At 49.1% G+C, this 16,542-nt stretch overlaps 2 protein-coding genes across 2 annotated transcripts in view; both read right to left on the reverse strand.

Annotated features, from left to right (window-relative positions):
- Positions 1-11,899, reverse strand: part of TSPEAR (thrombospondin type laminin G domain and EAR repeats) — a 50,287-nt gene extending 38,388 nt beyond the window's left edge. The window contains exon 1 of the mRNA XM_024562145.3: positions 11,685-11,899. Coding sequence (XP_024417913.2) covers positions 11,685-11,783 — 99 coding nt within the window. The 5' untranslated portion in view covers positions 11,784-11,899. The remainder of the gene's footprint in view (positions 1-11,684) is intronic.
- On the reverse strand, positions 2,289-3,086 carry LOC112308497 (keratin-associated protein 10-7-like). Its single transcript, XM_024564772.2, has one exon. It carries the CDS (start codon positions 3,084-3,086, stop codon positions 2,289-2,291), a length of 798 nt encoding a protein of 265 aa, XP_024420540.2.
- Positions 11,900-16,542: the final 4,643 nt, after the last annotated feature.

Raw genomic sequence — 16,542 nt, forward strand, 5'->3', positions numbered from 1 at the left:
GATGCAGTTACAGAGTTCCTGGATGCTGAGTTCCCCAAGCGGGACAAGAGTGAACATTCTCTCTGTGGGAAGATGCCTCCAAGCACTTCCCCAAGGACAAAGGCCACTTCTCAGCCATAGTAACCAAGCACACCAGGAAAGAAGGAAAGAAGCCATCGTGAGCAAGAATGGGCAGATGTGACAGAAAACCCACTGGACCCACAGTGACTTCAAATAGTGCAGCTCATTCACCAAAGTCCACATATACTTTTATAAAAGCATGACTTCTGATAAAGGGTTAACGCAGAAAATAACAGTGTGTTCCACTCACTCACAGACCATAAACCCTACACAGAGACTTTCAAAGATAAAAGGCTGGCTTTAAAATAGTTTCAGGAATAAGAAACTCTAAAAAGTTTGGGGAGTGGGCAGCCAGGAGGGGAGGGGATGGTGAGCAGGAGGGCTGGGACATCCCACTGGGGCTCGCTGCCAATTAAAGCGTTGTGAGGGCTGAGGTGGACTCTCTAGAAGGCTCAACCTGGCTGTGTGCAGAGAGGGCACTAGCTGGAGTGGCAGAGGCAGAATGGGAGGGAGGGAGGGTGCCTGGCTGGCCCTGTGGGGAGGGAGAGGGTCAGAGATGGACAGCCAAGTCAGGCAGAGGGTCGCGGCAGGACCCAGGCTGAGGCTGGTGGGGTTGTTCTCAGAGGAGAGCTGACACAAGGGCCAGGGAGGAAGGACAGTACCCACCCTGCACCATGCTCCAGAGGGTGCTGGGCTGGCATCCACAGGGGTCTTGGACAAGTGGTCAGTCTGCTATGCTGCTGGTGGGAACAGTGCTTGGCCCCAGGAAGCACCCTCCACGGGACCCCTGCTTCCTTCTGACTTGGGGTCTGTACATCATGACATCACCAAGCACAGCGTCACTCAAATGGAACCAGAAAGCATTTGAGACCCCCAGCCGAGGCCTTTCCTCAGTGGGGACCACCATGGCCCAGGCCAGGCCTGGAATCTCTAAGTAAAGAGCCTGCCCAGCTCTGTCCATGCAGGGCCGGTATGAATGGTCCTCTCTGTTTCCCAAGAGGGTGATCTGCCTTAACACTTAAATTCCTGAGGGGAGCACCCAGTAAGCCCTGCCATTTCCAAATATCCCACCCCTCTTGGCTAGTTGTTCCTGTGATGTGTCCACTAGGTCAGACCATGATGCCCAGCAATTGTGTGATCAGACACATCTGGATGTTGCCGAGAAGGTGTTTCTTAGATGAGATGAATGTTAAATCAGTGGACTTGGAGTAAAGCAGATTGCCCTCCACAGTGTGGGTGGGCCTCGCCCAATCAGGTGAAGGCCTTAAGAGAAATGACTGAGGTCCCAGAGCAGGAAGGAGTTCTCCTTCCCAGCCAACTCTGGACTCCAGCTGCAACATCAACTCTCCCCTGTGTCTCTGGCCTACCCTCAGATTTTTGGGCTTCCCAGGCCCCACAGTCCCATGAGCCAAGTGCTCAAAATACATTTCTCTGTATACACACACATGCACCCACATGTCCTATTGGCTGCTCTAAGAATCCTGACTACCACAAGCCCCACTGTCACCCCACATGGCTTCACCCTCTTAGTGTCTTCACACAGATGGAAACACTGCCCTGTGCCTGGGGTCACTGGAGAGAGCCTGGAACCAGCCCTCCCAAAGCCGAACCTGGATGGGCTTCATGCCTTCAAGGCAGATGACTTATTAAATGGGGCCTTCTTCATCTCTAGCAAAGCCCCAAGGCCCTGATGTGCAAGGTTCAGCACCTGAACAAGTGGCCACTCTGTCCCTCCCTGGTGGAGGTGGCCGGGAGGCACTCGGGGGTCTCCCAGGTGAGCAGGACCCCTTGCAGTGGAGGCTGCAGGGGGTCTTGTCCCACAGGAAACCTGGACAGAGGGTAGGAGGGCTGGCCAGCCCTGCCCACTGACTGTCGCCCTGGACACAGCTCAAGGCCAGCTCTCAAAGTGGCTCATTCCACACGCCACACCAAGCTCTTAAGCTCTTCACCATGGTCTCACAGATATGCATCCAGGCCTCAAAGAGGGACTCACAATGACTTTATTTGTTAACAGGCAGGTCATTCACATAAGGACAGGACAAGGTAGCTGACATCAATCAGGCCACAGAGGAGGACACTGGGTAAGACACAGGGCCAGGAGGAAACTCAGAGCCACCACAGGCACTGAGGGCTGAGCCCAGCCTGACAGGTGGGTGGATCAGGGGCAGGAAGAGACCCCAGGCTGGCCTCAAGGCTCCAAAGATTTCAGGTAGAAGTCAGAGTTGGCCCTAGGAGCAGCAGGACTTCTGGGCCGAGGCCGGGACACGGCAGGCTGGGCGGGAGCACACGGGGCGGCAGAGCAGGGACATACTGGAGGCCGGGCGGCAGCAGCTGGGTTGGCAGCAGGAGGAGGAGGGGGCACAGCAGGAGGAGATGGGCATGTAGTAGGTGGGTCTGCACACAGGGCGGCAGATGACGGACAGGCAGGAGGAGGGTTTGCAGCAGGACGAGGGGCAGGGGGTGGCTCCAGAACAGATGGGCACACAGCACACAGGCTTGCTGAAAATGGGTGTGCAGCAGATAGGTGTGCAACCAGACTGCTGGCAGGAGGAAGAGGTGCAGCAGGAGGGCTGGCAGCTAGACAGCTGGCAGTACAAGGGCGTGCAGGAGCTGGTGCAGGCTGGTTGGCAGGGGCTGGGCCCACAGGCCACCTGGCAGCAGGGGCTGGACACACAGCTCACTGGGGCACAGATAAGGGTCTGGCAGGGGGCTGGGGCACAGCAGCTGGGGACACAACAGATGGACTGGCAGCAGCTGGGGGCACAGCAGATGGACTGGCAGCAGCTGGGGACACAGCAGGTGGACGGGAAGCAGCTGGGGACACAGCAGGTGGACTGGAAGCAGCTGGGGACACAGCAGGTGGACTGGCAGCAGCTGGAGGTGCAGCAGGAGGGCTCACAACAGCTCTCTGGACAGTCGTCCACCTGCCAGGAGGAGTTGGTACAAGAGTCACTGGAACCGGGCAGGCAGGCACGGCTGCTGTAGCTCAGGTCACTGGAGTAGACGGACCGGGTGGAGGTGGCCATGGTGGGTGGTGGGGCTGGAGGAGTGTTTGAGGGTGTGAGTGTGTGAGCGTGTGTGAGTGTGTGCACAATGCCTGGACTGTCATCTTTTATACCCTCCTGGGTGTGTGTGTGTGTTGCCAGCAGCAGGCTTGGTGAAGCCTTCCCTTCCTTGTTGGTGTTGGATGCTGTGCTGTGACTCCACGCTGCGGGCTCATGGAGCGCCACTGCCTGTGAGGCTCCTGAGTGGGGCTGGGGCTATCCTGGCAGTGCTTGTCCCCAGAGGAAAGGCAGTAGAAGTGCTGTGGTGCTTTTGCTGGAACAGTAGCAATCAGGCAATTCTGAAAGTGACAGCCCTCTTCTCCATCCCATGGGGATTTGCTCTTATAAACATAACTTCTCCCATGGAGGGAGGAGGATGGGACCATCCCAGAATCTTTGAAAAAAGGGAAATGTGGTCAGCTATGGATGGTCTGTGATGCTCAGCTGGCCTGGACACAGGGGGATGCACTTTGTGGGCTGAGGAAGCCACCTGTAGTGGGAGTTGAGGGGGTATGTGTCTACTGGGCGTGAGTCCTGGGGTGGGCATGTGTAAAAAAAATTTCCCTCTGGGGGCAGAGATTGGCTCACAGAGAGTGACAGGGATGCAGACCCAGACTCGCACAATAGGAATGACCACACGTTGGGAGCCATCCAACCTGGTTTCAGGGACTGTAGCTTTTTGTCCCACAGCTAGAACTGAGTGAAAAGGCCTTGGGGATGTGAGCCACTAAGGAGACAGAACATTACCTTCTGACAGGAGCACAGCCCCTGCCTCCCTCAATTGCCCATGCTTGGCCCTGGTGGATGACTGGTTAGCCAATGGTGGGTAAAATCCCTCAAAGTAGGAGGGACAACCTAAGACAGGCATTGTCATGAAGGGCCATCAGGGAAGGACTTAGGGGTCTTCAGAGAAGGGGTAGAAAGACCCTCACCCTTCGCTTTGTCATAGCTTGAGTCCTTAGTCTTTCTGTAAAGTCTCCTAGTCTCTTAGCTGCTTTGCTCTCCCTGCCTGACTCAGCCTGGGAACTATGCCAGGAGGCAGCTGTGACCTTGTACTGGAACAGATGGCTCCTGGGGACGAATCTAGCCAGAGAAAGAATGTACATTGTGTCCTTTGAGGTTTGCTGTGCCCTGTTGCTGTGAAACAGACACTTGAGCTAAAGCCAACCCTGACCAGAGACAATCCCTGTGTTTCTTCAACTTTTATCTGTAAATGATGGCAGTGGCATTTTGAGCACTTGTTGATGAGCTTTATGTGCATACTATGTATCTCTGTGTGAGCCGAACTCAATAAAAATGCAGGGAAGAAGGTGTTCCGGACCTTTCTCCTTTGAGGGACTGGTCACCTTTCCTCCCCAAGCAAATCACGCGTTGGGCATTTTTATTCTCATCCGCAGTGACTGGAGGAGATCTGTGGGTAGAGCTCCCCATCAACCATGAGGGGCAAATGTCTTGGTTTATTGCACCTTGAACTTTCATAGAACCCTCCCCTTAATGCTCATACATTCCTCCTCTCCTCACAGCTTAGATGGTCACCTGCTCCGAGGCCTCAGGGACTCCTGCAGCCCCTGTGTGAAAAGCAGAGCAGGGTCTCCTCCCTCAAGAACCCCGCTCCACAGGCAGAAGGTCATCAGGATGTGGTGACCTGTGAGCCACCACTCTACTGTCAACTCTTGGACATCATCATAGTGCATGTACACTGTCAGGGCCTGGTTGTCCCTGGAGCCTTGTCCCGCAGACACCTGCACAGCCTGTAGGAGTCCAAACCTCAGTTCTACCCCTGTGCCCTGCTGAGCAGTGTCTGGTCGTGGCCCCTCGTGTTCTCATTCTATGGTCACTGTACTCTGCCAAGCCTCAGAAGGGACAAGGGCTGCAGGGCTCTACAAAATTAGCCCAGGGCTCCCTCAAGGACTTGTTGGGGAACCAGTGAGCTTCAGGGTTTGAAGCCTCACTGACCTCTGATGGGTAGGGTTATGGGTCTGCTAAAGGACTTTGTGGCAGTCAGGCCACAATGGAGAAATATTATTATCTCAAAGAAACAATGGCTGAAATTTTCACAAATTTATTGAAAAACTTTAATCTATACATCCAGGAAACTCAATAAACTCCAAATAAGATACACACAAAAAATCCACAAATATTGTAATAAAAATGCTGAAAGTCAGAGTGAGGAGAAAGTCCTGAAAGCAGCAAGAGAGAAACAACAAGTCACTCACCAGGGAGCCCAACAAGACTAACAACTGACTTCTCATCAGAAACAATGGAGACCAGCAGCAGTGGGCTATTTCAAGCGCTCAAAAGAATTGTCAACCAAGAATTCTGTATCCAACAAAGCTATTTTGCAAAAATGAAGGCAAAACACATTCCCAAATAAATAAAAACTGAGAGTATTTGGTGTTAGCAGACTCACTTTTTTGAAGATATACTAAAGGGAGTGTTTCAGGATGACAGCAAGTGACCCCAAACAGAAATTCTAACCCACAGGAACGAACAAAGAGCATCAGTAAAGGTAATTACATAATTACAAAAGACAGCACAAATGCATATTTTATCCTTTCTTCTATTAACTGATTTTAAATTAATTATATAAAATTACATAATACATCATATATATACACATACGTATATATATAATTACACATTATATATACATTATATACAATATACATTACACGTTATATTATATATACATTATATATTATGTGTATATATAATTATATATATACATATGTGTATATATATGATGTATTGTTGGGCCTATAATATATAACAATGTAATGTATTTGGGAATATCAGCACAAAGGAGGTACATGGGAGCAAAACCGTATTGGGCAAAGGAAATTACTCCAGATCGTAACTGAAATCCACAGAAAAAAGTGAGGAAAATCAGAAGTGATAAAAAGAAGGTTAGGATAGCAAAAGCGATAAATATGTACATGTTTTTTTTCCTTCTCTAAGCTCCTTAAAAGTCATAAAAGTATATTAAGTAATAATTATAACAATATACTGTTGAGTTGAACATTTATAGGTGCAATGTATAAAACAGCAAGCCCATAAAAAGGACAAGAATGAAGACAGTTATATATAAAAAGGAGCAACATTTTTATATGGAAAAGAGTTAGTATTAATCAGAAGTTGATTCTGGTAATTTAAAGTAAATATATGGTCAGCTTTAGAGCAAACACTAAGGAAAACTAAAAACTATAGTAAAACATTACTTAAAGAAATGAAAATGCCATACTAGAAAGTATTCACTACATGCAAAAAGCACTAGAAAGCAAAAAAAAGGACTAAAGGACCACACCAAAAAGACACAAGACACAGAGGAAACAAATAACACAGCAGGTACAAATGTAGCCACTGCTGATTCTTGTTGTCAGTGGTAACTGTGTCTGTAAAGTCACTGCGAACACTGTATTAGCAAACACTGAACCATTGGTCCTGGGGAAATGCAGGTTAGTGCCAGTGAGCTGGTCTCCTTTCCATCAGCTGCTCAACACATAACCTTGTTTGAAGCATGTCTAGGGAAAATGCCGTGTATTTTCTTTACTCTCACACATAATGCTTCTGACAGCGGATGTGTGGTTTTTTCCCCACACTGACCAATTCTTTGATGCAAGCTGGTGTCCCCCAATTCAATTCAATTGCAAAACCACCCAGAGTGAGCACAGACCCCACAGGTGAAGAGCTCAGTCCCACAAGATGGCTCCCATTTCAGATGCCAATTGCAAGTAGTGAACATCCAGGTGACCTAAAACTTCTGTCTGACGTGGTTACAAATCAGCGGTTCCCACAACCCCCGCCTTGGGTCTATAATTTGCTAGTGTGGCTCACAGAACCCAGGAAAATAGTTTATTTACTGTTGCTGATTTATTGCAGAGGATATTTTAAAGGATACAGATAAACAGCCAGATGAAGATACACAAAGGACAAGGTCTGGAAGAATCCTGAGCACAGGAGCTTCTGTTCCCATGGAGTTGGGGTGCAGAGCTCCCAGTGTGTGGAAGTGTTCACCAACCTGGAAGCTCTCCAAACTCCAGTTTGTTGGGATTTTACGGAGGCTTCACCATGCAGGCATGATCAATTAGTAACTCAGTTCCCAGCCTCTCTCCCCTCTGTGGAGTGAGGGGTGGGGCTGAAAGTTCCAAGTTTCTAGTAATGGCATGCTCTATCTGGTGACCAGCCCCCCCATCCAGGAGCCACCCAGAATCCCCTCATTAGAGCAAAAGACACTTCTATCACTCAAGAAATCCTAGTGAATTTAGGAGCTCTGCGTCAGGAACCAGAGTCAAAGACCAACCATTAGAACAAAAGATGTGTTTAGTGTGCCTACCTCTTAGGAAATTACGAGGGTTTTAGGAGCTCTGTGCCAGGAACCAGGGTCAAAGACAAATACAGGCGAGAACTGGGGGCAGAGGCAAATGTATAATCTCATAACATGTGTTTAATACTTATTGGTGATTCATCAACACTGAACTCATTTCCCACAGCAGTGCAATGTGCCTGAACGAAGCTTCTCCAACACATGTTCTCTCTGTGAGGCACATCGCAGCCTCCCGCACTGAGGAGTCCATTTTCAAAAGCAAATCACCGATGAAAGCACAGAAAGGTGAAAAACGTGGCACTAAGCAGACAAATAAAGGACCGTTGTCTATAGTCTGAGCGGCAACAAGAAGGCACGCATTGGAACATCGAATGTTCTGCAGCTCTGTACGTGCCCATGAATGGCAGTGAAAGCATTGTGAGTACTGATTTTCCAGGTTACAATTTGATTTTAGCAAGTAGCTGAATTTGAAAATGCAAAATACCTAAATAATGAAGATTAGTAATATGTCAATAATAATTTATGTATGAATAAATCCAATCACAAGGCAGAGATTGTTAGACTGGAAAAAAGATTCAACCATATGCTCTCTGCAGAAGACACATTTTAGATTCAAGTATACAAATAGGTTAAAAGTTAAAGGACAGAAAGGGATATATTATGCAAACAATTATCACAAGAAAGCTGGAGTGGTTATACTAATAACATATAAAATAGACTTAAAACAAAAATGTTATGAGATGTAAAGAAGGACACTTTATAACAATAAAAAGGTCAATCTATCAAGAATATACAAATATAAATATTTATATGTAAATAATAACAAAGCACCAAAATACATGAAGCTAAAATGGATAGAAACAAAAATAAAAATAAATAATTCAACCATATTAATTAAAGACTTCAATATCCCAAATCAATAATGGATATAACAACCAGACCAAAGATCAACAAGCAAACAGAGGACTTGAACATTATAAACCAGACACCTACCAAACACCCCACCCAACAACAGCAGAATACAAATTCCTCAGAGTGCACACAAAACATTCTTAGGACAGAAGTATGCCAGGACATACAACAAACCTCAGTAAGTTAAAAAGAATAGAAATAACACAACGTGTGTTCCCTGAACACAATGGAGTAAAATTAGAAATTAATAACAGAAAAAAATTAGGAAACTCAGAAATATGTAGAAATTAAACAACACACTTGTAAATAACCAAAGTGTGAAAGAAGAAATCCAAAGGGAAATAATACAATACTTTGAGATGAATGAAAATGCAGACCAAAAGAGCAGAATACAGGGGTGTAGCTAAAACACTCCTTAGACATTTATAGCTGTAAGTACTTCTAGGTCTCAAATCAGTAACTGAAGCTTCCACTTTAAGACAAGGAGAAAGAAGGGCAGACCAAGCCTAAAGCAAGCAGAGTAAAAGAAATAATAAAGATTAGAGCAGGAACAAGTGAAATAGAGAGTGGAAAAACAATAGAAAAATCAATAAAACCAAAAGCTGATTCTTTGAAAAAAATCAACACAATTGACAACATTTTAGGTACCTTGATCAGGAAAGAAAGCGAGAAGACTCAAATTACTAGAATCAGAAACAAAGGAGGGGACATTGCTAACAATCCATGGAAATAAAAAGAATTATAGAAAAGTACTGTGAATAGCAACAACAAATTATGTAAATTAGATGAAACGAACAAGTGCTCAGAAACAGAAGAACCGGAAACTAATGCTCTGAGAACTGCAAAATACCATTAGTGTGTTAAAGGGGTTCTAAATCAGTGAGAAATGTCGATGCTCATGGATCAGAGGACGTGATATTGTCAAGCAGGCGACCCTCCCCTGTCTATCTACACACTTATGCGATCCCTCTCAGAATCTGAGCTGACTTCCTAGTAGAAGTCGACAAGTTGACTTCAAACTTCATAGAGATTAACAAGGAGTGCAGAATAGCCAAAACAATCTCGAAAAAGAACAAATTTGGAAGACTTACCCTTTCCAATATCAAAATTTACTACAAAGCTATCGTAATCAAGACAATGTGGTACTGGCGTAAGGATAGACAATACTGATTTGTCAATGGAATAGAACTGAGAGTCCAGAAATAAACCCATGCACGTGTGGGCAATGGATTTCAACAAGGTGTAAGACCATCCATAGGGGAAAGAATAGTCTCATCAATAAGCGGGGCTGGGACAACTAGAAGTCCTCATGCAAAGGGATGAAAGGGGACCCCAACACTACACGATGCCATACACAAAAAGTAGATGGATTGAAGACCTCAACTAGGAGTGAAAGCTGTAAAACTCCTAGAAGAAAATATTGGGGTAAATTTTCATGACCTCAGGGTTGGCACTAGATTCTAAGATATAACACTAAAAATCTAAGCAAGAAAGGAAAAATAAGATAAATCTGACTTCATCAAAATTAAAAGGGTTTGTATTTCTAAGGGCACTGTCAAGAAAGTGAAAAGAAAACCAATAGAACAGGAGAAAATATATGCAAATCATATATGTGATAAGTGACTTTATCTAGAATATATAAAGAATTCGTATAACTCAAAAAAGGAAAATAATTCAATTAAAAACTAGGCACAGACTTGAAAAGACACTTCTCCAAAAATACACAAATACACATGTAAAAAATTATTGGTCAGGGAAATGCAAATCAAAGCCTCAAAACAATACCATTTCAAGCCCATGAGGATGGCTAGAATCAAAAAGTCAGATAAGAACAAGTGTTGACGAGGAGAGACCACACATCACTCGACCGCTGCTGGAGGGAATGTAAGACGGGGCAGCTGCCTTGGGAAACAGGCTGGCAGTTCCTCAGAAGTTAATCACAGAGGCACCGTGACCCAGCAATTCCACTCCTAGGTAGGTGCCCGCCACGAAATGAAAATATTAGTCCACCAACAAGAGAGTGTACATGAATGTTCATGGCAGCTTTGCTCACAACAGTCAACAGGTGGAAAGAACCCAGGTAGCCATCAACCGACGAATGGATAAACGAGCCACAGTGTACAGTTGAATATGGTTTGGCCATAATGAGGAATGACACCGTGACATGCGCTACAGCGTGGATGCACCTCGAACACAGACTGCACAGAGGAAGCCATATCTTATGTGATTCCATTGACATGAAATGTCCAGACTAGGCAAAGGTGTGGGCGCAGAGAGCACCTCAGTGCTTGTTGCTCAGTGCTGGGGGCAGGGGGGAGCGACAGTGTGCAGGGCTCGCGTGGGGGTTCTAAACAGACTGTGGAGAGGGTTGTTTGTGGCAGCTGACTGTCCCAAACAGCACTGAGTCGTGACTTGAAATGGGTGGATTGTGTGGTATATTGAGCGTGTCTCAGTGAGGCCATTAAAAATGGCCTGACAGGAAATGCACTGGGGGACACACATGCTGGAGTTGTCGGCAGAATGGAGTCCTGGCTTCCAAATATTGGAGTCACATTCAAGACAGCAGCTGACCAGACAAAGACTTTAACCTGGAATTCATGCAAACTGGGAACTGGAATTCATGTAAAACAAAAAAAAAAAGGAAGCTATAGGACTGAAAATCACAATGGCTGGGATCGAAAACTCGGCAGTTGGGCCCGACAGCAGATTCAAGGGAGCAAAAGGAGTGAGGCTGAGTGGGCAGAAACTCCTTGAGAAAGGTCAGACGGAATCACAGTCCACAGCCAAAACCCACAAGGAGGGTCATGGGCCCGAGACCAAGGACCCTGACTTGTAAACAGAAAGGGCTTGTCGCGCACCAAGGAAGTGCATTGTCTTGGAAGCCACAGGAAACAGGGGTAGATGCCATCCATCCCTGACTCGGGCGGCGCCCAGCCCAGCAAGGAGGACGCAACAGTAGCTAGGTCTGGGTGGATGGCACAGCAAGACACAGGTAATTGGGCCCCAAAAGTTAAGTTTCGTTATTTTACTGTTTACCTTTCCTGTGAAAGAATGTCAAAGTGAAAACTAAGCAGTATCCCCAGCCTTTGACAGGTTAGCACACCAGGAACATTATAATTGCAAGAACCGCCAGTACAAACCCCAAGCAAATGGCCACACGGGCTCTGCCTGCTCACTCGCAGTGATGGGGACCTCACTACCCACCAAGGCCCACACTGCTGCCCCCACAGGTCTAGGAGACCCTGACTGGCACCTCTCTGTGGCCCAGGTCGGTGGTGCCCTTCGCATGTTCTGGTGCTGAGGACAGCGGGTCACCTACCATGAAAATGAGAAGTGGCACTGACCTTCGGGGGGAGACTGGGAGCTTTCAAGGTTACGACAATGGAAAATTCTTCAGGGAAGAGGTCACATCTGACGAAGATCCTCGATGCCGGGAAGCTCATGGTGTGGAGGGCAGCGGCTGAAAGCTGGAGTCCCAGCGCACCTTGAACCCGCGACACGCTGATTCCGCTCTCAGCGCCGTTTGGAGGGACCGCCTCTGCCAGGATGTCCAGGGGGCGCAGATCTGTGTCAAGGAAATCACAGGTGGGTTATGCCAGGACATTAATGGGGCGCCCTGTGTGGCAGGCCAGGTCCCAGCACAGTACAGAATCCTCACAAAACCCCAAGGGCTGGTGTCACAGTTATCCCAGGTTCACCACCCACCTGGGCTTGCCCGTGACCACCCCTGTCCACCCCTATAACCTGGCACTCTGCTGGCTGCATTGGAGGATGTAGAAGAACAAGCCCTTAGCTGGCCCTGGCCCCAGGGAGTGCATGGTCCCCGAGCAAGACAGGCTCACACACATAAAGCATCTGGGGACTGGGAGGTCCAGCATGGCGTCCCCAGAGGTCTCAGCAGTGTCACCATCACCAACCAGACACACTGACATGACAGTGGTCACTGCAGCTGAGACTGACAGAGTGAGGAGCCACAGCTGTGGCAGTTTAGGGACATTGGCTGGTCCTGTCCTCGTGGACGCTCCTGGAATGTACCGGGACCAACACCATTCCTTGGGCCCCCACTCAGCCCAGGCTGCCCCTGCAAGGGCAACTTCCTGCAGGGATGAGCCGTGACCAGAAAGTGCTGTAAGAGGGAACAAGGAATGCCACAAACAGCAGGCGGGTGAAGACGGCTTGTCACATAGGAGATAGAGAGCGCAGTTGTCTCCACTAAGTCAAAGGAGTATGGGAGGGAAGATGGCCCTGTTTCTCTGGTATCAGGAAAGAGACCAGAATCCTAAGGAGAGAGGATGAGTCAGCAGCTAAAGTGGCTGGGCTGTCAGAGTGGGGGGGACAGAAGGAAAGGTCAGGTATCAGAGGGGCCAACGCTGCCCTGGAGGCACAAGGGGGTCATGCCGGAAGCCATCAGAACACAGGGACATGACGAAATCATCCATGTACAGAAAGTATGAAACTCCTGCTGATAGAGAAACGTCACCCCCAATAGACAGCTGGGCGAGATGGAGCTCGGGAGCCCCATGGAGAGCGGCCCACGGGCAGCAAAGGTACAGACACCGTGTGCCGGTCAGCCCGCTGAGAACGAGGAATATGGATGCTTAAAATGCGATCACACTCGCTCAGTCCCCAGTGGTCCACAGCGTGCAAAGTGTGGAGCCATGAAGCCTCGGGCACAGCAAAGGGCACTCATGTCCTTTGGGAGAGTGTGACTGTCTGGGCAGAGGGACCTCACAGAGACTTCACCTGGAAAAGCATGGCGCTCGGGGTGGCACACAAGGCTGTGGCCAAGAGCAAGGCAGTCGATTGGCTGGCAGGATGGTGGGGAGCAGCCCGGCCCGCGTGCCCAGCTGAACACCAACCCAAGGCACACAGCTGGGGTGGAGGAAGCATGTGCAGAGTGTGGGGGACGGTGGGACATGTCTGGGTACACACAGGACATGCAGGCCTGCACACTGTCTGGGAGGACACATGTCCGATGACCTCTGGGGAGGGGGCTGTGAGGAGACAGGGCAAAGCCTGCCCTGTGGTAGGGGAACACATGTTATTGTTATAATTTGTGCCATCGAAGACAAAACAACAGGGTGTGAGGAGACTGCGGTGGGTAGTGAGCTAAGAAATGGCTGCTCACAGAGCAGCAGGGAAGATGATCAGAGGCAGTAGCATCCATGTCCTGAGCGTGTCTGAATGTCAAGGGCAGGAGTCGCCCTGGAGGCAGCCATGTGTGTTCAGGCAATGAAAGGGTCCCAAATGGACTCCAGGGAGGAGCCTGGCATCTATGGGGACTGGGGTGTGGGAGGAGTCTGTGCTCCAGGAGCCTGCCCTTGACCCAAACCTCAGACTAGCCAGGGCGTGAAGGTTTGATTGCAAATCCTGTGGAGCTGTGCCTGGTGAGGGGCCCTGGAAAGCTTGGGGCTCTGAATAAACACTGTGCACCCTAAATTCACCCTCCCCCACAAAACTTTGAGAGACACTTGGGTATACAGGTCCTGCCTGGGGGTGTGTTTGCCCCTCTCAGTTTTAGTTGGGGCCCCACCAGGGTCCAGCCCCTCATTCAGGAAACAAGGGTCCTCTACTAGGGAGACTGTCCAACTTCCAGAACACGCTTTGACCTGACTGAGCCCCAGGCACAAGCAATTAGGGCCCATGAACAGTAAGGGGGACCCCAAATTCAGCTAACTCCAGAAGGAGCCTCTCCCTGCATTGTTTAATTAAAACAACCTCTTCCTGCTCCCACCCCGCCCCACTCTGTGCCCACACGTCTTTGCTCTGACGGACACTCAGCCCATCCCACTCGTGTCCATCTATGCCTCGTCCACTTACACTCGGGAAGGTTTGCAAGGTTAACGGGGATGCTGAGCTTTGCATCTCCCCAGAAAAGCTCCCGTTGTTGCAGGAGCCGGTGAGGGACTGCACGTTGAAAGTCCGAGCCGTCTCAGGACAGTCAGACACGCGCAGATGGTGCAGTTCTGCAAAAATGAACCCTAATCAATCCATATGCCTCGTGTCCATGCTGACAGCCTGAGGGTACAAAGAGGCAACGGCCACACCACACACACAGAGCAAGAGAACAGACCCATGGCCTCTGCAGCCATCAGCCCAGGACACCCAGGACGTGAGTGACCAGTGACCGCCATTGCCCCTAACTTTTGTCCCCACTCCAGTTCAGGATCAACCAGAAAAGTCAGTCCTCCTCCCCTGACCAATCACTCACCAATCCTGACCAATCAGGAGCCCTTATTCCAGCACTGCCTCCAGCCTCCCTGTGCCTCAGCCTCCCTTGGGCACTCGGAACGTCCCTTTTCACTATGAACTCTCCCCTCCCCTGCCCGTCTGAGCCTCCACCAAACCCAAGTGGTGGTGACCGACCTGCCACAGCCAGCTCTGGAGAAGCAGCCTTGGCTTGTCTCCGTCTGGGTGGTCCTCCTGAAACGGTAGTTTCAGAAATAAATAGTCGTTGCCCTCAGGTCCCTACAGTGTGGCGGGGGAGGTGGCGGCCACAGAGACACTGACTCAAAACCGACTACGCTGAGGTCCTGAACCTCAAGGTCTCACGTCCACCGTTCACTGACACTCTCTGAGCCTCAGTTTTCTCACCTTTAAAGTGGGCGGGTGGGTAGAGTGATCTAGGCCGTAGGTCCTGGCTTTTCACGACTTAGAATATTCCTTGCCAGTCCCTTCCAGCCTGCAAGGTTTCTTTTGAGAAATCAGCTGACAGTCTTAACAGGATTCCTTTGTAGTAATTATCTGCTTTTCTCTTGCTGCTTTTAAGATTCTCTCTTTGTCTTTAACCTTTGGCATTTTAATTATGTGTCTTGGTGTGGGCCTCTTCACATCCATCTTGTTTGGGACTCTGTGCTTCCTGGACTTGCATGTCTGTTTCCTTCACTAAATTAAGGAAGTTTTATTATTTTTTTCAAATAGGTCACCAGCAAAGATATCACTTAGAATCGAAGGGCAGATAAAGTGCTTCCCAGACAAGAAAAGGCTAAAGGAGTTCATCATCACCAAACCATTATTACATGAAATGTTAGAGGGACTTATTTAAGAAAAAGAAGACCAAAACTATGAACAGTAAAATGACAACGAACTCACAACTATTAGCAACTGAATCTAAAAAACAAACTAAGCAAACAAGCAGAACAGGAGCAGAATTAGAGAAATGGAGAACATTGGGACGGTGGCCAGTGGGAAGAGGAGTCTGGGGGGCTGGGGGAAGAGGTGAGGGGATTAAGAAGCACAGGTTGGTAGGTACAGAATAGGCAGGGGGATGTTCAGAGCAAGTACAGGAAATGGAGTTGCCAAAGAACATACACACATGACCCATGGATGTGAACAAAAGAGGGGGGATTGCCAGAGGGAGTGGGGGGTGCTGGGTGGAGGGGGGTGAAGGGAAGAAAACTGGGACAATTGTAATAGTATCATCAATAAAAATTATTAATTAATTAATTAAAATGGGCAGGTGGTGCCCCCAGCCCCCCACACCCCCCACCCTCCAGTCAGGAGGTGGAGAAAGAGCGGAGCTGCCTGGTGTCAGAGGAGCCGAGCGGCCCACCGGAAGGGCCAGAAGGAACAGTGAGGACTGTAGTCACTGCAGTAGCGTAAGCAGGAGGCCAAACCAGAGGAGGCCTGACCCCTGCCCCCGCCACCCCCCACAGAAGGACATGGGGAGGGACAGGTGAGAGAGCCCAGGACAAAAGCCTCCTGCAGGAAGGAAGGGGAGGAAGGGCTGAGAGTGGAAGTGCTGGGCACCCGGTCAGAGTCAGTACCTTCAAGGCCCCCAAAAGGAGGCCTCCGAAGGCAGGCACCAGGCTCGGAAGGCAGACGCGGCCAGCGGGAAGGCAGCGCCCTGGCCGCGCCCCGCGCCTGGTGTGTGGCAGGAGGCTGAGGCCTTTGCGATTGTGAGGACCAGGCCTGGCAGCAGCCACCTAGGACTCTGGTCAGGAGCTAGGCTCCTCGCGTCCCAGATTTGTTTCCTGGGCTTTCTGTACCAGTGCCCGTGATGAGTAGGGTTTTCAGGAGGGGACAGTTGCCTTCCCTGGAAGCACAGGTGTGAGGCCCTGAGCCAAGTTAGACAGTCACTGGGCAGGGTTCCCCTACCAGGGGCAGGTGTGGAGAAAGAACTAAGTGGTCAATAAAATCCTTTCACTCTGTGGGTATTGTTGATTTAAATTGTGTGCCTGGGAGCAGGAGCAGTTTCTTTCC

This window comes from Desmodus rotundus, chromosome 2 (genome assembly GCF_022682495.2).
Source record: "Desmodus rotundus isolate HL8 chromosome 2, HLdesRot8A.1, whole genome shotgun sequence".
Classification (NCBI taxonomy): domain Eukaryota; kingdom Metazoa; phylum Chordata; class Mammalia; order Chiroptera; family Phyllostomidae; genus Desmodus; species Desmodus rotundus.